The sequence below is a fragment of the Ambystoma mexicanum genome, chromosome 2p (assembly GCF_040938575.1).
Source record: "Ambystoma mexicanum isolate Mex_15411 chromosome 2p, UKY_AmexF1_1, whole genome shotgun sequence".
Lineage (NCBI taxonomy): Eukaryota > Metazoa > Chordata > Amphibia > Caudata > Ambystomatidae > Ambystoma > Ambystoma mexicanum.
The window spans coordinates 843452025-843476081 of record NC_090923.1 but is presented as its reverse complement, the minus strand read 5'-3'; the positions used below and the strand labels follow the sequence as shown (position 1 = coordinate 843476081).

General features: G+C 45.5%; 1 protein-coding gene across 1 annotated transcript in view; it reads right to left on the bottom strand.

Moving 5' to 3' along the window:
• Positions 1–24057, bottom strand: part of DHX34 (DExH-box helicase 34) — a 1224470-nt gene that overhangs the window by 746232 nt on the left and 454181 nt on the right. Inside the window, exons 7-8 of the mRNA XM_069644554.1 lie at positions 20679–20853; positions 18711–18904 (exon numbers count right to left, since the gene is read on the bottom strand). Coding sequence (XP_069500655.1) covers positions 18711–18904; positions 20679–20853 — 369 coding nt within the window. The remainder of the gene's footprint in view (positions 1–18710; positions 18905–20678; positions 20854–24057) is intronic.

The following is a 24057-nucleotide window of genomic DNA, read 5'->3' as shown; positions in this document are numbered from 1 at the left end:
GTGATTCCCAGGTTATCCTGGAGACGGTTGTGCAGCATGGCATGGTTGACCGTGGCAAAGGCAGAGGAGAGATAAAGTAAGAGGAGGACACAGGGGGTGTTGGAATCAAGGTTGGAGAGCAGGTCTTCACAGATGTTCAGGAGAGCAGTTTCCGTGCTTCTGGCTGCTCTGAAGCCAGACTGATAGTCATGGAGACAAACAACAGATTCAGTGTGAAGAGAGATGGTCAGCTTTTCCAAGAGTTTGCCCAGGAAAGGAGTGATGGAGATTGGGCGATAGTTAGCCGGGCAGAATGGGTCAGTAGAGGGTTTCTTAAGAAGAGGGTACACAAGGGAGTGATTCAGAGGGGAAGGGAAGACTCCAGTGGCAAATTAGTGGTTGCAGAAGTCGGCCAGGGCAGGAGCCAGGGAGTCAATGTGGTCCTTAATGGTTTTGGAGGAACAGAGGTGAACCTGTTTTGATGAGACTTTCATAGATCAGACTTGTCTAAAAACCTTGTCTGGGGAGAACGGGGGAAAGGCAGAGGAAGAGCAGGGAGTAGAGGGAGGAGGGGTAGAGGAAGAGAGAGAGGACAGACTGTCCTCAGTTTTAGCGATGAAGTGAGAAGCCAGGGCCACGCAGAGGGCCTGGGAGGGGACAGGAGAGGTAGAGACTGCAGCAGGATTGGCCAGCTCCTTGCAGATTTTAAAAAGTTCGGCTGAGTTGTTAGATGCCACTGGGACGCGGGCTTTGTTGTTGTCTCTCTTCTTAGTGCTGACAAAGAGTCGCTGTTGCCTTTGGAGCAGGCAGCAGGCTAGTTTATCAGAGGATGTACATGAAGCATGCCATTTCCTCTCAGCCACACTGCACTTGCATTTAAGGGTGACGAGGTCTGAGTCGTACCAGGAGTTGCACTTGGCTTTGGGCTTTGGGCTTCAGGCGGATCCTCATGACAGGGGCAAGAATATCGAGAGTATCCGATATAGCAGAGTGGAGCATGGAAAGGGCTGTGCAAGGGTGAGAGTCAGCCAAAGCGGGATGGGGGAGAGAAAGTGGCGGCGAAAGCCTCAAATGACACACGCTTCATGGGTCGGATGACCGAGAAGGTGGGTGTCAATGATGGAGTTGGCTTTGCCTGAGGGGTAGAGAGAGTGAGCTGGGAGGAAAGGAGAAAGTGATCACTCCAGGGGAGAGGAGTGGTGAGTGGGACAGAAAGGGGAAGGTCTGAGGAGATCAGAACATCCAGGGTGTGCCCTGCAGAGTGAGTCGGGCCAGAGGGGAGAATAGTGAGAGACAGTCGCACAGGTCGCGAAAGAGTGCAGAGAAAGGACATGATATAGAACGCAATAGAACGGGCACAGCGATCACTTGCCCCTATGCCCCTAAGCCAATAATAGCCTGAGTGCTCAACTACCGGGATAGAGATGCGCTGCTGCAGGCTGCAAGAGATAAGGGAGAATTGTTGCTGGGCTCCAGTAGGATTCACCTGTACCCTGACTTCTCGATTGCAGTGTAGCAGGAGAGAAAATCCTTTATGGCCACTAAGAAGAGACTTCGAGACTTGGGTGTTAAATACGCAATGCTATACTCAGTCAAGCTACGGATCGAACATGCTGGCACGGTATACTTTATCACTATACCTGTGCCTTAATGACCACTTCCCTGGGTAGGCATCAGCAGTGCTAATCCGTTGCGGATGAGGCCTAGTTGCTGACTCTCTGCTGAGATATAGATAATGTACAGATTGCCTAGTGACTCACTATTGGGGACTCGCTAGATGGGGCTTCCTGCTGCCTCTTTAATTGATATAATCTTTATTTGGGAAAGTGCACCTGCAAATTGATCTACACAATGTAAGTGAGGCTGTGTTGAAGGCCGGGCTGTAGTCAGCGAGCAGCCCCCCATGCACAGCTGCAAGCGATGTTGGGTTGTTGGGTCTGGGGTATTTATTCCTCTGGTTGGGAGAGGGATTGGGTCATGGCAGGGAATTTTGGGGAAACTATACAAAATGTGCTTGAGTGTGTTATTGTTGGGGAATGACAGTGTCCCTTGGTGACTATTTCAGCAAAATGCTCTATATTTTCCCAGGTTGGGCTCAGGGTATATACAGTGCACTGGCCGGATGTTGTCTGAGACACTGCAGTTTTTACAGGAAATGCATGCATTGGCAATTGTCTGTAACAGATTCGCTAAAAGGTGGGGCACGCAACGATACTACTCAACATATTCTACTCAATGTCGGGGAGTCATGACCCTAATCCATAAGTCAATACTATACACACATAAAATGGCACACGTAGACCTACTAGGTAGATATGTGCTGCTGCATGGCGAACTGCTAGCTCTGTAAGTATTGCTAATGAATATAATTGGTCCTAATGTGGATTATCCTGAATTCTATTCCTAGGTAACTGACCTTTTAGGGCTATACCCCCTGGTGTCCATACTGTGGAGAGGAGACTTTAACTCAATCATAGATACAGACCTTGACAGAGCTGGGTGCAAGGCTCAGCAATTGTCCAGAGCTGCCCGAGTGATATGAGAATGCTTTGCTTACCAGATTGGGGGTGATGAATGCCTAGACTCTGCTAAACCCGACATCTTGTATGTACTCCTCCACTGTACATGATTCCCACTCACGTACTGACATGTGGTTGATATCCGACAACCTCATTGGATGTATTGAGACGGCTAATATACTACCCAGGACTTTTTCAGATCATTCCCCAGTCACACTAACACTGACACTGGGTGCTGTAGCTGAAGTAAGGCACCCATGGAGACTTAAACCACAGGCACTTTCCGACCCGATGTTTGAAACCGGAATGGGGAAATGCATGGAGGAATACTTTGAGATGAATACGGGCTCTGTTAGCTCGAGTGCAACTCTATGGGAGGCCTTTAAAGTTTAGATCTGTGGTATTGTCTTGGCTAAAGAATATTGTATACTTAGGACGATACAGCGCGATATCCATGAAAGCGAGATTACCCTGCACCGGCTAAAACAACAGTACTCATTGCTCCCTGCTACCACCACACTGGACGATGTCAAGGCCGAGCTCGACAATTCTCAGAACCACGCCGATAGGGAATGTAAATGTCTTGATAACCCTGGTTTGGCAAGGAAATACAGTGAAGGGGAGCACCCTGGCAAGTTGCTTGCTAAGGTTGTACGACAGGAGAGTGGAAGCCACCACATTACACTTCTGCAAGACACGTCTGGGGCACTGGTTCACACGCGGCCTGGGGTGAACCGTGTGTTTCGTTCTTTTTTACGAAACACTCTACGCAAACTATGACGTGGCATCCACCTCTGACATAGAGGCATTCCTCAATGATCTACCACTATCTGTGCTGTCTGATGAGGCTAGGGAAACTCTTGACTGGCCTGTGACACCAGTAGAGATATCCTGTGCTATTGAGGCCCTTCCCTCTGGCAAGGCCCCCCGTCCTGATGGCCTGACTATGGAATTATTTAAACACTGCAGATCCTGCCTGGTCCCCCAGCCTGCCACTCTATGCAAGGAGTCCTGTGTGCTTGTAGTAACCCCCCCTCACGCTGTGAGAAGCAGTAAACCTGACAACCCGGTAAAAGGGTGGATCCTACCGACCCCTTTCACTCATCAATTCAATGTGAAAATATTTGCAAAGGTACTAGCCCTTCGGCTCGCCCCTCACATGGAATACGTAGTCCACCCGGATCAGGCTGGCTTTATTCCTGGTCTGTCTACGGAGGTGCCTATTCAATATTCTTGCCCAGATAGACCTGGCAGTACAGGCGATTGCTGCAGCACTTGATATCCAGAAAGGCTTTGACTCTGTGTCCTGGCAATTCCTCTGGGTGGTACGGGAGAAATTCTACTTTGGTCCTCAATTCATTTTGTGGGTACATTTACTATATACGCTTCCAAAGGCCAAGGGTAGCACGAATGGACAACTATCTGCTTCCGTCAACATCTGTAGTGATGGAGCTTTTGGCTGACTAATTATTCACAAGCACCCACATAGAGGGATCAGGCATTTAGGTACACCGGAACTTATATCACTATACGTAGATAGTATTGCTGCACTATTGCTCGTGTGGGATGCAGACTTACAAGTTGCCCCGATCATGCAGGACGTCCTTACCTTAGGGACCCTGTCTGGGCTCCGAGTCAAGTGCACTAAATCAGAACTATTCCCAATGACAGACGTGACAGCGAAACTGCAAGACCTTATGGGGTTTGCCTGGTCCCCCTTAGAGATTTAATACCAGGGAGTCACAGTGACACAACTCCTGTATAAGCTCTGTGGCTGGGTAAAACTCCCCTTTACTATCGCTGGGCGGGTGTCTCTCCTTAATATGGTAATCCAAAACTACTTTACAACTTTCTAAATGTACCACTATGGCCCAGGAGCTGAGCTTTTTAAGACACTGAAAGTCGCAATTAACAACTTTATGTGGCATGCAGGAGCGGTTAGGCTAAAATGGGACACAATGACCAGACCATACAGTCAGGGTGGCCTCGCGGCACCAGACATTGAAAAATACTGGATAGCGGCACAGGCACAATACGCAGCCTATTGGTTTGACGATGCCACACACCCACATGTTAAAATTGAGTGGCTTGCAGACGCTGTTCGGGATGTGCGCTCTTTGGTGTTGCCGCTGCCATGGAGGGAGCCCAAGACAGCGGATCCCATTGGTGTGACAGCACTGGCTTGGGGTAAAATATGGAAATTGCTTGATGCCCCTCACCCGTTCCATGGAGATCTTCCACTGTGGAACTGCTTCCCGACATTTCCCAGAATAAGTAAAGACGCTGAACGCAAGTGGGCGTCGGATGGCTACACCACATTGAAAGATGTTTACAACATGGGATCCTTTATTGTGTTAGAGGACCTGCCGGAACCCTGTGGACGCAGCCCTCAAGCTATCTGCAATACGCCAGGCTCCACCTAGCACTTTGGGATGCCTGGATAGGGTTCCCTGTGCTGCACCCGGACAAGCCGTTGCTCGGTCTTGTAATGGAAGGGAGCTCAACTCATGGCAGTGTGGCCAGGATATATAACCTGATACAGAAACGGGATAACAAACCACTAAGTTCCGGGATGCATGGTCCTGCGATTTGGGCACAGACATCACTGATGAGATCTGGGAGGCCATACGTTCACAAACCTGCACTGTGTCATTTAATTCCAGATCCCGGTTAATACAATTTAAACTGCTACACAGGTTTCACTATACCCCCGCTAGATTGCATCTCATTTTGCAAGATCACCCTTCCCACTGTCCTAGGTGTCACACTGACAGGTGGGATATTTCCCCATGATATGGGATTGCCCAAAGCTGAGGGAATTCTGGGTTGGGGTTTGTGATACTATTTGAATGATATTCGACTGTACTATTGTCCCTGACCCGATGGTCTGTTTGTTCCACAAATGAATGTCACTCTGAAGCAGTTATGATAGAATTGCTAGCCTCTGTATGTTACTTGCTGTCTGATGTGTACTGCTGTTATGGCTGTGACCCGCAAGCCCCACTGTGGCGCAATCGCTGCATGCTGTTAAGTGGGTCTCTGATCTGGAGGAGCGGTGGTCCTCACTGCAACTGGTGAATTGTATGTGGTAGACATATGGCCTCCCTTTTGTATCTATCTACAGTTGCTACATTGAAACAAGCCTGATACTGAATGATCGACTGACTGCTCCAGATTTCCTCCTCCTCAATTTCTGAATTCTGTATAGTCCTGGTTAGAGCCGTTATCCGCATTGCTCTATTAAGAGTCCTTTGCTGTGATGATATACATAACTGTTGAAGTAAAAATATTGCACTCACCGATACTGCCATGTTTTAGAACATTTAAAAAAAAAGAAAAAAAGTGCCAGTCCCACAGAGAGATGCAAACTATCTATCTGAATAGAAATTTGGTACGTTTTGTCTGAAACTGAGCAGTGGAGCTGATCTCCCTGAGATCTGGTGGGATAGCATTCCAGGCTGTAGGAGCATGCAGAGCAAAATCACATTTCTTAACACTGTCAGTTTGCAAGATGGAATTTTGAGCTGATTCATGTTACTCGACCTCCGGCACCTAGTATTAGACTTATACGTTAGTGCTTCACTCAGGTATGTCGGATTTGAGCCCATCAAACAATTATGAGTGATTAGAAGGAGGCGGAATTCAATTCTTGCCTCTACTGGTAGCCAATGTAGGTTGTGTCTTGCTTCTGACACATTATCTCGCCTCTTGACTCCTAAAATTACTCTGACCATACCATTTTGCACTATTTGCAGTCTAGCATATGCAGTTTAGCATATTCTGATTTGGAGATCCCAACCAGTAGATTACTGCAATAATCAATTTTTGACCCTATAATAGCTCTTGCTATGTTTTTGCAGTTGGCTTGAGAGATATAGGGGCGGAGCTGCGCCAGCAATTTAATATAGTAGGCAGCAGAGGAGACTAACCCACTCACATGTGCCTTTATGTTCAGGTGCTGTTCCAAATAGACTCCCAGGGTTTTTACTTTTTTCCTTAGTTTTAATATCACAAACTGCCAAGAAAAAGTTACGATACTAGGAACCCAATTTGCAAATTCTTCCTTTTGTGCCAACCACTATTAGCTCAGTCTTTTCCTTATTAAGCGGTAGACCATTATTTAACATCCAATTTTGTATTAGATCATAGATCTTACTGATTCTGTTTTCATCCTCATATTGATTGGCAGATAATGGATGTTCTCCCAAAAGGTAAAAAAAGGACCATAAAGATATTGTACAAGAATAGAGATAGGCTAGCCCCCTGAGGCACACCATATGCCAATTGGGTTGGTTATGCCTCTGCATCCTGACTACAAACCCTGTAACAGCGATCACTCAGAAAGGATCTCATCCACAATACAGCATTCTCTGAGAAAACTGCCACTTCCCTCAACCTGGCTGCCATCAACTCATTGTCGACAGGGTCGAAGGCCGCGGACAGGTCCAGAATCATAAGGCATTGTGCTGGGCAGTCTATAGACTAGGATCAAATTATATGTAATTTCTGTGTTTGTCCTAATTGTAATCAGTATGATATCACACCCTTCAAAAGGTAATGTTTCAACTCCCCATACATCCAAATCAGTTTTAAAAATAAAAACAACTCCTCCTCCCTTACCCTCCTTTCTGTCCTGCAATAATATATCATAGCCAGCAGGAATAGCTAAGGCAAGTGTAAACTCTACCGCGGCATGGGGTCATGTGTCAGTAAGCGCATAAACATTCATTTCCTGGATTTCAATATACATAGATACATCCAGTGCATGTTTTAAATGTGATCTTGTGTTAAATAAAAGTATTTTAATACAACTTTTTTTGATTGGCGTCCAAATCAGATTTTATTTTTGTGGAATACTCAGCTTTGAGTCAGTTTGTTCCATATGCCGATAGGTACTCACAGTATAATGTACCCTAGGTTCTACCATCATACCTTGAGTCTTCTCGGCAACCCACAGACTCTTGCCCACAGAATGCTCGTATTGATCCCTTCGCTCAGGTACTTGAGCGTCCTGGGTTACGATGTCCATACTACCCTGCTCTCCCAAGAGACATATTTCCGACTGCACCATGGAATGTTTATCGTACTAGGACTCCCTATATGGCCGCCCTAAACATCTGCAGCACAATTGTGATCCGGCAAAGGGGGTTGCTCCAGTTCGGCTCCCCTGGCTTTTTCCATGGTGTTTCAGGAAGAGAAGACGCCAATAGAACTACACTTCCCAGAGACCAACATGGGGTGCGATTGACGTCACGCCCACGTTAATGCTTACTGAGCACAACACAGAAGTGCTTCTCAACCTTTTGGCATCCTGCCTGTGAGTCCCACCTTCATGCTTAACTGTTTTTTTGCTGCAGTCTCTTTTGCTTTGTTTTTTGATCGCCCAGTTGGGTCCTGTGATGAATCAGTGATGATTCCTCCCAGAAACCTGCACTGGGACCCTCCCCATATGGCCAGGGAAAGGCAGACGCTTTCCGATCCTGCACCTGCGGGTAGTGTACTGCGGGAGGATAACATGTGGGGGCCAGGGGAACAGACCAGGAAGAATGGGAAACCCCCCTGGGTTTAACCTTCCCCGTAATCCCACACTTTCAATGACATTTTGCCTAATGGAAGAAATTAAAAGAACTAACTTTGCTGAAGGGGACTAGAAGTCCCATAAGTATTAGCATGAGGATGAGGGCTGAAAAGGAATGCAGTTGCAGTAGCTAGGCAATGAGCCTAACAACCCACACCTGAGAGAACCAGGGAGGCATAACAGGCCCCCTCATGTTCAGGCTATTGGAATGAGCTGGAACTATGACTGGATTGTGAGTTGTAGTAGTAGTAGCAGAAGGAAGAAAGCATGAGGCTGGCAAAGCAAGCAGAAGTGGGAGAACAATGGGGACGCCGGAAAGTGGAGACACTTGCTTGTTCTGAGAGGGTCCTGTTTACCCAAACTCTGAAGTGCAGAGGCTATGCAGCGGAAGGTGTGCAGGAGATCCGTCTTTCCCCATGTGAGCCTGATTGACATCGCTGCAGTGCAGAGAAGTTGCTGAAGAATGAGGCGAGGAACAGTTGGCAAGCTGTATTCTCAGGAGCGAAAGGGTCTCCAAAACCGTGTGGCCGGACCGCAGACAGCTTTATAGAAAAAGGGTGGGAGTCCCTAAGAAGCCAAAAGTAGTAGAAGTTGAGGCAGAAGGCGTGGATGCAGTGCAACTAGCAGAGCAAGTGTTAAAGAAGCCGGTGAGTGAAGCACAGCATTTTAACACCTTTTGCACGAGCATTGCCAGCAACTTTATCCAGTTCCCTGTTCACTCGCGTAAAATTTAAAGCGAGTAGAAGTTGTTAGTTGAAGCTGTGAATACCCGAACAATGGCAATGTAGCACTCGCGTATAACGTGAAATTAATTTTATTCACATGAGAAGCTAATGCTGCTTAAACCCCATTGTTCAATCTTTCAAAGACTGATACTTTCTAAAGGAGTGGCCGTGTGTCCCCAATTAAGAAGGGTGAACGCTGAGAAGACCATTATCGAATATCTAACCTTAATAACACCATTGTGAAACCTTTGAACTTCATAAACTACATTAAGAAGCAGTCTTGTGTTCCTAATTGAGGACTGACTCAATCCTTCACTTTCATACCAATCTTTAAACTTCAAAAACTACATTAAGAAGTGGTCGCCTTTGCCTACTTGTGATTTCTAAAGAAAGACTAAACTCTATTCTTTACTTTCATTTATGAGAAATTAAAGTGTATTTGTTATTGAAGAAGAGAACAAGCATTGCCCAAGTCAAGAGTTTCCCCATATTAAGAGAGAAACCCGCTTTTCTCAGAGTTAAAGAACTACCTAACTGCACTCTGAAGTTAATCACAGTTGGCCTACGATACAAGTATGCAAGCATTACCTGAAGCTAAGAGAGTGGCTCCCAAGCTTCTTGGCAATTACTTGTGATGAGAACTGGCAGAAAGGCGTAAGCAAAGTGGGGGAAAGAGAAATGTGCTGCCTGTAAAGACTATTTTGAAGATGGCACAATCTGTAGCGCCAGAGACTAGGGAAGGCAGAGAGAAGTGAGTCTTAAAGTCAAACCCAGGTTGTTATTGTGGCAGAAAGACAAGAGAGGCAAAGAGGCTGCCCCTTTTGAAGAGAGTTATTGTAACGCTCACCTGATTCCCGCAGAGGCGCCGGTCTTGACTGGGCGAATACCGTATCTTCAAAGGTGATGTGTAACACACGGTTGGCTCTTTGGGCTGGACCTCTGTGCACTGTATGTCTGACTCGAAGAGTAAGATGTCTGCAGATAGAAAATACGGGATTAATGAACTGGGGTTATTGAGTGTCTCTCTCTTCTTCCCTTTCTCTTCTCCTGTAGAACCCCAAAGGTTAACGCTCTCACCTTAGGTAAGTGAACGCCGAGCTCTCCATCTGCTTTGGGGCAGGGTGCCGTAACCAGTTTCTACACTAGATAAGGGTGCAGGCCTCTTGACCTCAGAGGACTGCTGTCCGTCGTTTACTGCACGAACGGTAAGTTCCAAGTATTTCAAATGTCTTTAAAAGTCTTTTGTAATGATGTCTCTTGTCTTGCAGGGTTCCGGCGATGGCGGATGACGGGCTGAAGTGAGTTGAGGATGGAACCCGTGTGAGGAATAGAAGCGCCTGGAAGCACGTAAGTAAGCGCTTGTTGCCTGCTTCACGATGCACACTAACTGTCCTTTTATCTTGCAGGTACAAGTTCGGAGCTGCTGAAGGGTGCCGGAATACCCACTGGGTTCGGCGTGGGAAGGAGTAATGGCACGTGAGTAATAAAGTTACCCAATGTCTTTAAACGCACCTTCTTTTGTCTTTCAGATGCGGGATGCAGCGCCGAAGGCCTCCGGAGCGTGCAAAGAGTTGGTAAGCTTTTGTCTTTCAGATGCCGGAATGCAGTGCGAAGACCTCCGGAGCTCGCGAAGAGTAGGTAAGCCTTTGTCTTTCAGATGCCGAAATGCAGCGCGAGGCGTTGGTGACAGCCGATGGACCAGGTAAGAGAAGCGCTGTCACTGAAGACCGTATTGCTAACCTGTTCTTTCTTGTCTTTATAGGTGTTGCTGAAGACTGGATTCAGGATGGTAAGCCTTTTTCCCTTAGGCCCAGGATCAGATGCAGAGGACACGATGAGCGTTCTGCTGCAGAGGATGCAGAATAACGCAAAGCAAGATTCATCCATCGGGTGTGGTTTAAATAGCCTCCTGTAGTGCTTAGGTGTCTCCTTCCACAGCCTCGCCTAGGTAAGAAAAGAGTTCCTGCTTTCCAGAAGAGTTCCAGTGTTCTGAACCTAGGGAGTGGCTCCTGCCCCACCCAACAGGAAAAGTAGTCCCAAACAGAAGAGGATTAGAGGCTCAACTGGCAGGTAAGTAAGCAGCATGGTCTGCTGCAGGTAAGTCCACCCAAGCATTATGAGCCCGGCGCTTCCAGCGCTGGGACTGGGCATATTTATGAGCCTGGTGCCACTGGCGCCAGGACAGGGTCCAAAAGGTCCCAATTGGGACTGGTTGGCACTCGGAACCTGGGTTATGGGTCTGCTTCCAAGGGAGTTGGGTAAGTCCTGACCTTTTGGAAGCAGAGATCATGACAGCACCCCCCCCTCAAGGCCCCTGCCAAACCGGGCTTCTCCGGGGGTTTGGGCTTGTCAGGGAATGTTCGATGAAATCTTTTGATTAGACGAGGAGCGTGGACATATTCTGCAGGTTCCCAGGATCTTTCTTGGGGGCCGTAGCCTTTCCAGTCAATTAGGTAAAACAGTTTAGATTTGGAGATCTTGGAGTCCAGGATGCTTTTGACTTCAAACTCGAGTTCTCCATCAACTAGGATAGGTTTTGGAGATTCAGTTAGTCGGGTTTGAGGTTGCACGGGTTTTAATAGAGAGACGTGGAAGACCGGATGTATCTTCATGTGAGGGGGCAAGTCCAACTTGACCGCTACTGGGTTTACTATGGTAGTGATGGAATAGGGACCAAGGTATCTTGGGTTGCATGTGCGTGGTCCTTTTAGAGGTAGATATTAGGTGGATAACCAGACTTGATCTCCTACTTGATATTGGGGGGCTTCCTTCCGATGTTGATCTGCTCCTTTCTTGTATTGTTCCTTAGCCCTTTGAAGGTGAGAAACGGCTTCCTTAAAGGCTTGGGTGATTGTAGAATGCAGGTTGTCTACTGCTGGTGTTCCAAGATCTTGGGGTGGATCCAACTCCGAGGTTCGAGGGTGACTGCCGTATAGAAGAAAAAACAGGGTTTTCCCAGTTCCCGAGTGGACAGAGTTATTGTAGGCATATTCGGCTATCCAAAGGATATCTTTCCAAGTTTTTTCAGTTTGTTGCAGCATGCAGCGTAAATACTGTTACAGAGTTTGATTGGTCCTCTCGGTTTGTCCGTCGGTTTGAGGGTGGTGACTGGTCGATAGTCTCACATCAATTTGAGCCGACCGACAGCAACTTCGCCAAAAATGAGAAATAAATTGACTACCTCGATCCGAAATTAGAACTGAAGGAAAACCGTGCAGTCGGAGGATGTTTTCGAGAAATTCTCGGGCCAGAGTTGTTGCTGTTGGCAAGCCTTTGAGTGGAATGAAATGCGCCATCTTGGAGAATAAGTCCACGATTACTAGGATCGTATTGTATCCGGAGCATGAAGGTAGATCGGTGATGAAGTCCATAGAAAGCGTATGCCAAGGGCGAGGTGGGATGTCAATAGGGCGTAAGAGGCCGGCTGGTTTTTCCTTTTGACTCTTGTTTTGGGCGCATACTCCACAGGACATTATAAAGTCTCTGATATCTTTCTTCCAAGACGGCCACCAGAAGTAGCGCTTGATCTTTTCTGAGGTTTTGGCCATACCGGGATGTCCTTCCATTAAGGAATCGTGATAACAAGAGATTACCTTTTTCTGTAAATCTGTGCTGGGCAGGTATAATCGTTCTTGGAAATACAATAAGTTGTCCTTCACTGCAACGTCCTTTCCCTGCAGATGCCAATTCTGTATGTCTGCTGGGGTTACAAGTTGCCTGGCTTTATCCTTAACTTCCTCTATGGATTGTGTGGCGATTACACCCAGAATTCTTTGTTCGGGAATGATGGGTACAGGTTTAGGGTTGATCAAGTGTTCTTCCACTCCCATCCGAGAAAGGGCATCAGCTTTACCGTTTTTTGTACCAGGTCGATAGGTAATTATGAAGTCAAACTCGGCAAAGAATAGTGCCCAACGGAGTTGTCTAGAGGATTGGGCCTTTGCAGTTTTCAAATATTGCAGGTTTCGGTGATCCGTAATCACAGTAACAGTGTGTCGGGCCCCCAGAAGATAATGCCGCCAAGCCTTAAAGGCAGACTTGATAGCCAGAAGTTCCTTATCAGTAATAGTGTAATTGATTTCAGGAGGCGAGAATTTGCGGGACCAAAATGCCACGGGATGCAACTGATTGGTTACTGGGTCCTTTTGTGATAGAACTGCCCCCATGGCAAGGCTCGAAGCATCAGTTTCAACGATGTAGGGGAGTTCGGGGCGAGGATGTTTTAAAATTGGTGCAGAGATAAATTTAGTCTTCAAATCCTGGAAAGCTTGTTCCGCCTCGGTAGACCATTCAAAACGTTTGTTTTTCTTTAACAAGGCAGTGATGGGCTGGACTATTCGAGAGAATTCAGGGATAAACCTCCGGTAAAAGTTAGCGAAGCCTAACATGCTTTGCACACCTTTTACGGAGGATGGTGATGGCCATTTGAGAACTGCATCGACCTTCTTTGAATCCATACGCACTCTGCCAGGTGATAATATGAATCCCAAGAATTCAACTTCAGTCACGTTGAAAACACATTTTTCCAATTTAGCGAAAAGTTTGTGTTGACGCAATCTTTCGAGGACCATTTCACGTGTTTCCGATGTTCAGATTCCGATGAAGAATAAACGAGGATGTTGTCAATGTAAACAACAACACACACATCTATGAGCTCTCTGAGGACATCGTTCATAAAATATTGAAAGGCGGCTGGGGCATTGCAAAGTCCGAAGGGCATGACCTGATATTCAAATAGCCCATACTTGGTGCGGAAGGCCGTCTTCCATTCATCGCCCTCTTTTACTCGTACCAAGTGGTAGGCTCCTCTAAGATCCAGCTTTGTATATATGCATGCTTTTCTGACTTGGTCCAGGAGTTCAGGGATCAAAGGTAACGGATATCTATTCTTAACGGTGATCTGGTTCAGGGTGCGATAATCTATACAAGTTCTAAGGTCCCCTTCTTTTTTTGGAACGAAGAACAAAGCTGAAGAAGCAGGGGACTTGGAAGGACGAATAAACCCATTCGCTAGGTATTGATCCAGGTATTGTCGGAGGTGAAGGTTCTCAGGCTCGGTGAGGGCATAAATTCTACTACAAGGAGGAGTAGATCCAGGTATCAGGTCTTTCTGGCAGTCATAAGACCTATGAGGAGGTAGAGAGTTAGCCTGATCCTTCCGGAAAACATCTTGGAATTCTAGGTATTCGGGAGGTAACTGGGGAGTCTCCAAAGAAATTGCTGCCAGTGCAACACCAGGTGGAGGGTGACAAGTAGAGACACATTCTGGAAACTGAACCGTTCTTGCTCGCCAATCGATCTGAGGATTGTGTTTCTCTAACCAAGGTATTCCTAGAATTATCTGGAACTGAGGGGCCTTGATCACATCGAACACGATCTTCTCATGGTGTCCATCTTGACTTACTAGCGTCACTTCTTGAGTGGTATGCGTTACTGGTCCGGAGGCTATCTCCGTACCATCCACCGTAGTAATGACGTCCTTTACAGCCTTGGGACAAAGAGTTAGATTCATCCTCAAAACCATTTCATGATCCACATAATTGCCGATGGCACCGCTGTCGACGTAAGCTTCAATCGCATGTAATCGATCCGGATGATCAGGGCTAATGAGGACCATAGGTATCACGAAATGCGAGGTCACGGAACTGGTTTTAACGCTCGGCAAGAGGACCTCTATTCTTGTCGGGCGAGGTTGTTTCCCTGCTCAGAGTTTGTGACCTTGGTAACTGCAACTCCTACTGCCTTCTTGGCTGGTTTCACCGGACAGTCTCGAAGAAAGTGCCCTGAGTTTCCGCAATAGAGGCATAATTGCAACTGTTTTCTCCTTTCCCGCTCCTTTTGTGTTAGTGGTCCTTTCAGGCCCCCTATTTGCATGTGTTCCCCGGAGTCTACTCCTTTGGAAGGAGTTGGTGGTTTGGAAAATACTCGAGCATCAAACTTGGAACGATCGGCCTTCCTGTTCTGCAGTCTGTGATCTATTTGAACGACTAAGTCTATATAGTCCGAACAGTCTTGCGGGGGATTCACTACTTGGGCTAACACATCTTTGAGCTCTCCACGTAGACCTCTATAAAACAGCGTAATCCTTTTGTCCTCAGGCCATTGAGTTTCCACTATCAGTCTGTTGAAAGACGCAATATAAGCCAAAAGGTCTTGATTACCCTGTCACAACGAAAGAAGCTCATTGTCCAAGGCCTGCCCCTGTGAATGTCTTGCGAACAGTTTTTCCATACTGAGCTGAAAAGCTTGAAAATCATGGAGAACCGGATCATCTTGATTAACTAGAGGGATCGACCAGTCTGCCACATTGCCAATAAGGTACGAAAGCACAAAAGCTACTTTAGCTTGATCAGTTGGAAAGGCTGCTGGCCGGCATAAGAAATGCAACCGGCACTGATTAATAAATACTGCAAACCTCTTTGGGTCACCAGAAAATCGTTCGGGCGGAGCCAGAGGTACATTCCCAGGTAGGTTGATTTGCACTGGATTCATAGAGGATGTTGAAGGAAGATTTGCCCCTGATGCGGGTAATGGGGTCTGTCCGGCTTGTGACTGTAGCAATTGTCTAGCGAGATCGTCTGTTCGCTCCTTGGAAATAATCAGTTCCCTTCTTAGAGCGTTCGTTTCCTGACGGGCTGCATGCACTTCTGCTCTTAGTTCCCCAAGTAACCGGGCTAGCTGGTCGGTATCCGAGGTTTCCATAGCGCCTGGGCGGGAGTTTTGCGGTGGGGTTTGCGTTCTGTAACTCTCACCTGATTCCCGCAGAGGCGCCGGTCTTGACTGGGCGAATACCGTATCTTCAAAGGTGATGTGTAACACACGGTTGGCTCTTTGGGCTGGACCTCTGTGCACTGTATGTCTGACTCGAAGAGTAAGATGTCTGCAGATAGAAAATACGGGATTAATGAACTGGGGTTATTGGGTGTCTCTCTCTTCTTCCCTTTCTCTTCTCCTGTAGAACCCCAAAGGTTAACGCTCTAACCTTAGGTAAGTGAACGCCGAGCTCTCCATCTGCCTCGGGGCAGGGTGCCGTAACCAGTTTCTTCACTGGATAAGGGTGCAGGCCTCTTGACCTCAGAGGACTGCTGTCCGTCGTTTACTGGACGAACGGTAAGTTCCAAGTATTTCAAATGTCTTTAAAAGTCTTTTGTAATGATGTCTCTTGTCTTGCAGGGTTCCGGTGATGGCGGATGACGGGCTGAAGTGAGTTGAGGATGGAACCCGTGTGAGGAATAGAAGCGCCTGGAAGCACGTAAGTAAGCGCTTGTTGCCTGCTTCACGATGCGCACTAACTGTCCTTTTATCTTGCAGGTACAAGTTCGGAGCTGCTGAAGGGTGCCGGAATACCCACTGGGTTCGGCGTGGGAAGGAGTAATGGCACGTGAGTAATAAAGTTACCCAATGTCTTTAAACGCACCTTCTTTTGTCTTTCAGATGCGGGATGCAGCGCCGAAGGCCTCCGGAGCGTGCAAAGAGTTGGTAAGCTTTTGTCTTTCAGATGCCGGAATGCAGTGCGAAGACCTCCGGAGCACGCGAAGAGTAGGTAAGCCTTTGTCTTTCAGATGCCGAAATGCAGCGCGAGGCGTTGGTGACAGCCGATGGACCAGGTAAGAGAAGCGCTGTCACTGAAGACCGTATTGCTAACCTGTTCTTTCTTGTCTTTATAGGTGTTGCTGAAGACTGGATTCAGGATGGTAAGCCTTTTTCCCTTAGGCCCAGGATCAGATGCAAAGGACACGAGGAGCGTTCTGCTGCAGAGGATGCAGAATAACGCAAAGCAAGATTCATCCATTGGGTGTGGTTTAAATAGCCTCCTGTAGTGCTTAGGTGTCTCCTTCCACAGCCTCGCCTAGGTAAGAAAAGAGTTCCTGCTTTCCAGAAGAGTTCCAGTGTTCTGAACCTAGGGAGTGGCTCCTGCCCCACCCAACAGGAAAAGTAGTCCCAAACAGAAGAGGATTAGAGGCTCAACTGGCAGGTAAGTAAGCAGCATGGTCTGCTGCAGGTAAGTCCACCCAAGCATTATGAGCCCGGCGCTTCCAGCGCTGGGACTGGGCATATTTATGAGCCTGGTGCCACTGGCGCCAGGACAGGGTCCAAAAGGTCCCAATTGGGACTGGTTGGCACTCGGAACCTGGGTTATGGGTCTGCTTCCAAGGGAGTTGGGTAAGTCCTGACCTTTTGGAAGCAGAGATCATGACAGTTATTCAGAGGAAGAGTGCCTTGCCTACTTGAAGTCGTTGAAGTACTTTCAAGTGTATCATGTCGAAGCCTGTCTAAAAGTAAAATCACTGAAGCTGTGGTAGTAGTCCAAAGTACCGAAGCTGTGGTGGTATATCTAGTTGGCAGTAGATGCAACATTGTAGTAGTGTAAACAAAGTGGAGTACTGTGAGACAAAGGTGACTGTTCTCATAGTGAAACAAGTAGAAGTGAAGTTGTTGACAAATACACCATTGTGAATTCTAAAACTGTAACTAAGAAGATACTAACTGTTAACCAAGTACTGTATATCTCTGGCAGTTGTGGATGTTGCATTTCTGTTGAACTGTGGCAAGTCCTCTTGAAGAGGTGACAAATCATTGTGGTGGGGATTACCACTGGTGCTATTTGGTGGAAGTGGAAAGTCGACATTTCACCAAGGAGAAGAGACTTGTTATCATTGGAACTTTGGTTAACATTTACATCAAGAACTGATTTGAGACATTGGAAATAACCCAGGACATTAAAATGTTATTCAGTGACTGTGAATGTTGTTCATGTTATTTTGTATTGCCATATATTTTCTTTGTGTATTTGTTGCCTAGTGTGAGGGCCAGTTGTCCTTTGTTAGAGTGTTTCCCCTTAGCTTTGGTTAGGTAGGGAAATTATCAGCAGAGTAGGGATAGTGAGGCATTTTGAATATTTTTCTTTCAAGAATAAAATGGCATATGTTGATAAATCATCAAACAGTTGTCCGCCTCGCATTACACGTCCACATAGCCCGGATATGGTGTTGGGTTTCTGTTTGCTCTTCAGGTATTTGACCACAGCATTGTTCTTTGGACTGCTTCTGGACTTTTCCTCTCTGGATTGTGGTATTATTTGTTTTGTCTCTTCTACTGTGTACCCATACTGGAGGTTGTATTGTCTTCTGTACCCCCTTGGCTTTGGTGTTTCCTGGATTCCTTTGTGTCTACTACCTCTGGGATTCCTTTAATATTACTCTGTGCCCTTGTGCCATTTTGGTAGGCCCATCAAACTGTACCTTTTCTCTTTTCCCTCTTTATTGGGAATGGGTCTTCTGGTCTATGGACTTGGATTATGGTTACCTGAATACCACGACTATACTAGGTCTGCACATTTTGCTTTTCTAAAGATAGGTCAAGGAGGGAAACAGAGGGAAGAAGGAGTGATGCACTCCTTGGCAAAATGAACTAACCCCTTTTATTTTCCCTTATAGCTTAGCGTGAGCATCCTTGTGGTGTTCCTCCTCCTTTCCGTTCGTCTCTACAGGATCATGTGTGTCCCCCAATACTGGTGCGGTCGGAATATACGTCTTGTTACCTTCCTGGGAATCAGAGGGCATTCATGACAACAAATGAGTAAAAAAGCAACATGCATGTTGTAACGTAGTATGTTGTTAGAATACGTTATTATATATGAGGAAAGAAGTTTAATTTGCCTATGCCCTCTAAGCAAGCTTTCAATGCATGATCTAAATTCTCTTTAAGGGACTCCTGCATTTCGCTCTGGAAGCTTAGCTAACCATGAACCTTATCTCGGCTAGAGGTGATTTGTGTTGCAAGTAACAATAAGCGCCATTGCTGAAGAACAAAATGCACACTTGTACGTTAAACAACACATGCTGTGCATACCTCATATCTGCCATGCACGAGCAGGACAAAATGTATTTAAGGTATTTGTGACCTCACCTGAACCCATTCATTGAAAGCATTGAGCAGCATAAAGGGATCCCCATGTTCACTCTCCAGGGGTTTCCTGGCCGTAGTGCAGTCAGGGTTATTCTGTGTGCCTCGAAGAAATGGGGACTGTACGCTCAGAGCAGCTGCAATGGTCAGGACCGGCTCCACTAAACTAAAGAGTGAGCCCAGAATCAGCATCTTCCCTGAAAAAAGCAAAGAAGCATGGTAGGGAAAAAAAAAACATGTACACAATTCTTGACAGAAATTACAGTGCTGGCCATCCAACCCACTCAGGTACCTAGTCTCTCAGGTATTAGCTTAATTTTTGACCCCAAGTACAATTTTCTTGGTGCATGTTCAATTTTAAATCAAGGCTTAACTAAATATCCTGAAAGTAAACAACAACATATTTATACTGACCTGCAATTTTGTGTCAGGCATGTTCATCACATCAAGCACCACAGTTCACCCATTTTTGTTCACCATCAGATGGGATCTTGGAAACATTTTAAGAAAATCTTTTGCAGTGCTTGTCGCTACTTAAAACACAGACTTACTGACACTAGTGAAGATGTAATCTCGACCTTTAAATCACCAGATTTGATCTCATGATGCATAGTAATGCGAAGAATGAAATTGGGCTACTGTATAAAGCAAGGAATTGTGTTGTCTTTAACATCTGTACTGTATTTTCAAAAAGAGGCATCATTTTGAATGTCTCTTCAAGCTCAGAGAATGTTGTAAAGTGAGATACTGTACATTTGCTCTTCCCGACCTGGCTTATGGCTTGAACAACATGCATTGGAAAAGTGGGGCTAAAGAGTAAGCTACAACATTGTAGTTGTACAGAAGGGAGACCTGTTCAGTGCTCTGTGAAAAAGCTAATTTTGAGCTGGTAAAACAGCACTTATCAACTTGTGAAGCGGCAAACTCAAAGAGGCAAGAACCACACATAGAAATCTGGGCAGAAGCTACAAACAACTAAAAGGACCACATCGGTTAAGCTCTCTATATATAATAATAGTATCTTCCGTACAATATGTTTGTGAAGTGTCTTTCAGATCCTAGGAATGGGTTGTGTCAGGTAGCCAATCAGAATGCAGAAAATTACCGATTCTAAGTGGATAGTTGACAGTTATTTTTTGATGTACGAGTCAACAAAAACGGGAAGGGTGCCGGGCCTGGGATTTGGTGAAGCGTTTTCAAACTTCTCAATTTATAGTAAGTCTACCTCAAAGATCATAGTAAATGGTAATCTTTCGCAGGGCTTTAATCTCATAATGGGAACAAGGCATTTATTCAGGCTCTCCCAACAACTGCTCTTGATCAGGAATGACAACATTTACAGAAAGACAAAATGCGTTTGGGGCGATAAAAAGGCCCAAAGAATTCTTTGTTCTCCATCAAACAGAGGAAGGTTGCAATGTCCCGACCGAAAGACACATTAAAAGGCAGCTCAACTGTGAATACTTGGACACTGGTGTACAACTGACTCCACTAAACAATGGTGGTATATGGACACAGCAGTAAGTGTGTTGACTCTATGGCAGGTTTTACAGCTACCCAAACATGTATGTCCACGTTCCCAATACTTAAACTCAGTCATTAACCTAATTTTTGAAGTATGGGACATAATAGCGAATGCACGTGGGCCAACAATATTCCCTTCACCATCCTTTCCTCTGACCAAAGATCCTGATTTCACCCCAACATTACATATCGTCCAACGTACTGTTAATTTCCATTACCTCACTTCCTGCTCCATTATTTACATCACTTCTTATATAATCCATGTGAATTTGCAGAAGTTTTTCTTTTCTTTCAACACATTCACTTTGCCTCGTGCTAAATGTGTCTGTCATGTTACTGAGTTACTGAATTAGATCACTACGTCTCCAAAAGGTACAAAGGTAGGCACTCTGCGCTGGTACACATGTATGATAAACAAAGTATTTCACTGTATCATGCACTGCTCACCTATAACAACATCCACAGGCAGTTTTGCCAGCAGGTTTCCAATAGGTGTCAAATCTTCAGCGTCATCAAGTGCTCCCTGATCTCTGAGGTAACGAATGGCAGTTTCCAAGCTAGACATGGGTGGTTGCTCAATGAAAGGGAATATGCGGGGGTTTCCCAGGCCCATACTTTTCATCTTGAACAAGTAAAAACAAAATACATTTTTAGAGACTATATAAAATAATTAAGATTAAAAGACATGATGGTAAGAAGGACTACTTTTGAAAATTATTTTGGCATAACAGGAAAAGATTACTGACCTGCAAACTTTGGTGCTCCACTGTGTGAATGCCGAATAAAACTTGCTTGTTGTTCTCATATTCCCTGTTAGGAGGGATTATTGTACAGCGTTTTTGCCAAAGTCCCAACACTGAGCTGGACATCAAGTTCATGAACAAGAGTTCATAAGGCAATCTTGCAATCGTTTTAGTGGTTGGTGAGTCAACTAAAACATTGTCACTAGAAATTACCACCATGCCCAGCAGCATTTCACAAAAATCTGCCAGATTCCAAATTCACCACTGGTCCAGTGGTACGTATGGTGGTATTACCAGAATACTGCCAGACATCATCATTTTTATGGTGTTAATTGATGGTGTACAGTAGTGGTTCATTCATCTACATGTTGTAATGCACAAAAGGCTCAATACTGAGCCTTTCAAATATTACGCAGGAAAGGTAGAGAGGGAGAACATGAGAGATGTCCACTGTCTCATTCCTTTCCAATGTCTCCATGACTAACTGCAGCAAGGTTTCTTTCACATGTCAGAATTGAAGCAAGCAGCTGAGGTATGCACCTAGAATTAAATATCATTACATAGCCAACCACACCAAATGGTAATGGGCGTCTCTCCCTTGCAATGTAAAGTATTATCGGTGTATGTACAGGTGCATGGAGGCATAATCGAGCTATTGGTGAGGGGAGGCTCCCCAGAAACAAATCAGGTACTCGACTTCAGGAACTTCTCTACAACTTCATTAGGTATTGGAGGTACAAGATGCTAAAACAGAGTCAGGTGCAAGTTCTGAACTGGCACCAGGCACAGCACACCTTGTCAATGGGGGAAGAGTTGCTTGTAATTGGTGCCTTTGTCCACGAGACCACTTCAATGCATATCTGTTGGATAGAAAGGTTGATGCTTTTTAGTGCACTTTCCATTTTTGGAGTGTTGCCCGAGCAGTGTCTGCAGCCTCTTTTAGTGCTTAGCCATATCCCCACTGTGAATATAGACCCAGCCATTACACCACATACAGGTAGCTTTTGTTGTTTCAAGGTTTTAGGCATCAATGTACTTTTGCAACACCCACCCTATTCAAATAAGCTACTTCCTGTATACTAGTCATTTCATGAGGTTACTGTTGCGTGATGAGTTCCCACTCTCATTTTAATGTCTGGCAATTGATCTATTAAGGCACAGCGAGGGTGGTGGTGAGAAGCTAACAAGTTGTGCTATTTTTAAAGTTGTTCCAAGACAAACATTTTTTAATTTCAACAGTTACAGTAAGCACTTTTTCAATGCATCGCATTGATTCTAAAATGGCAGAATTGGACACATCAGCCAGAGATTTCAGTCTCTGCAGTCATGGTTCCACTTTCCATGCCCACTCCATCTCCTGCTAACTAGTGTACACCTCCCTACTACAAACACATCAGGCAGCTTTGTGTGGTACAATTGCTTCCTCTGCTCCTCCACCACAATCACTCTCTCCTATCTATGTACTTGCTTCACCCTTGCAGACGCTCATGGAGTCTGTGTCCAACAATGGTCGACTGTAAGCTGTATGTATTGTCTGTCTAAACTCTCAATTTCCCACATGCCAGCAATACAGCTCTGTCACGGCATCCATTGTGCCTCATTAACCAGCTTTCTCTGGTTTCTCTGCCCTTCTTTGGCCCTGCAATGGCCACGGGCATGTGACATAACCACAGCCAACAAAAAAAGAAAAGACCCAAATCATTTCCATGCTATATATCGTAAAAGGCACCTCACCACACATGCTAGGTTCTTCCTCTATGACAATTTAACCATCACATGAAACTAGCCTTTCTCTGATAGTTTTGAAACAGAGAATCAGAAACGACTGGGGCCTCAATATAAACAGGATACGATTTGCCTTAACCTGCAGAAACAGTAGCCTGCAACCATTGTTTAAAAACCTCCAATCACTCCCTACATAAGACCTTCCGTAGCATAGGAACAAACTATTTCCAAAAAACTGGTTAGTCACCTGCATTCAAGTCAAAACCCTCTATTCAGCCAAAAGATTTTCACAGGTATTTCACACAAAAGGAGGTCACTTGTGCCAGTGGGTCTACTCTCTGAAACAACTGTACATATCTTTGAGAAAGCAGTCACTGATATTAAAAGAAAAACATGAAAATAACTTCAAATGGTCCTCTGGCTGCTCCCACTTGGTGGTGGGACCAACCATACATTCACCTGAAGAGTATTGTGCCCTGATGCCCACTAGTTTACCACTGTTGCACCAACCAACCTTTTATTTTAATTATCCATACCATGACCTACGAGGGTGAGGCCCAGCCTCAGATAATTACAAAATGTATCTATGGGCTGGCAAGAGCTTTGAAGAAACTGAAATGAGCCATGCTACACTGGCATCAGGTAATATTATCCCCACCAAATATATCGCCATACATATGGTTGTGGGGTAAGGCCATAGGCGATATTATTAGTGGGGATAATTTAGGGGGTTATTGGGACCGGGGGTTGCAGCGGTGTATGGCGATATTTTTGCGGGATATTAACACATGGAACCGCTATACAGGACCTGGATGTAGGTGGCAGCATAAATAACATTCCCGACTATAGTATTTGTTGAAGAATGGCAAAAGAAACAAAGGGTCTTCCTAAAATGCTTGCTAGGCATCATTTAAATTTGCCAGGAAGGGTTGTGTTCAGCACAAAAGCCATGGACAGCTTTAGGACAGCTCTTACAATGAAGAGTTCCTTTTGGGGAGGACTAAGTATCAGAAATGTGTTCAAGAAACAAAGGGGATTATGAAATAATCTGCAGTAGACTATTACATTCCTCACCATCATACTTTGTAAACTATGAAAAAGACAGTAAATCATCCCTTGGTCGGTGTCTTCCAGGTGGCAAACTGCCTTCCATAAGATTCCAGTATACATTTTCACCAGTCCTCCATATCATCAGTGAATAAGAGTAGGTCCTAAGGTCCCATAATAAAATGTTTATCACAGACCCTTTTGTCCTTGTGTAAAATTAGTTACTTGGTAAGGAATGCCTTTTGGTTTCAAGCAATTCTTCAATGATGAGCATTTGGAACCCATTAATGTAAAGCTTCTTCTTAACAGTG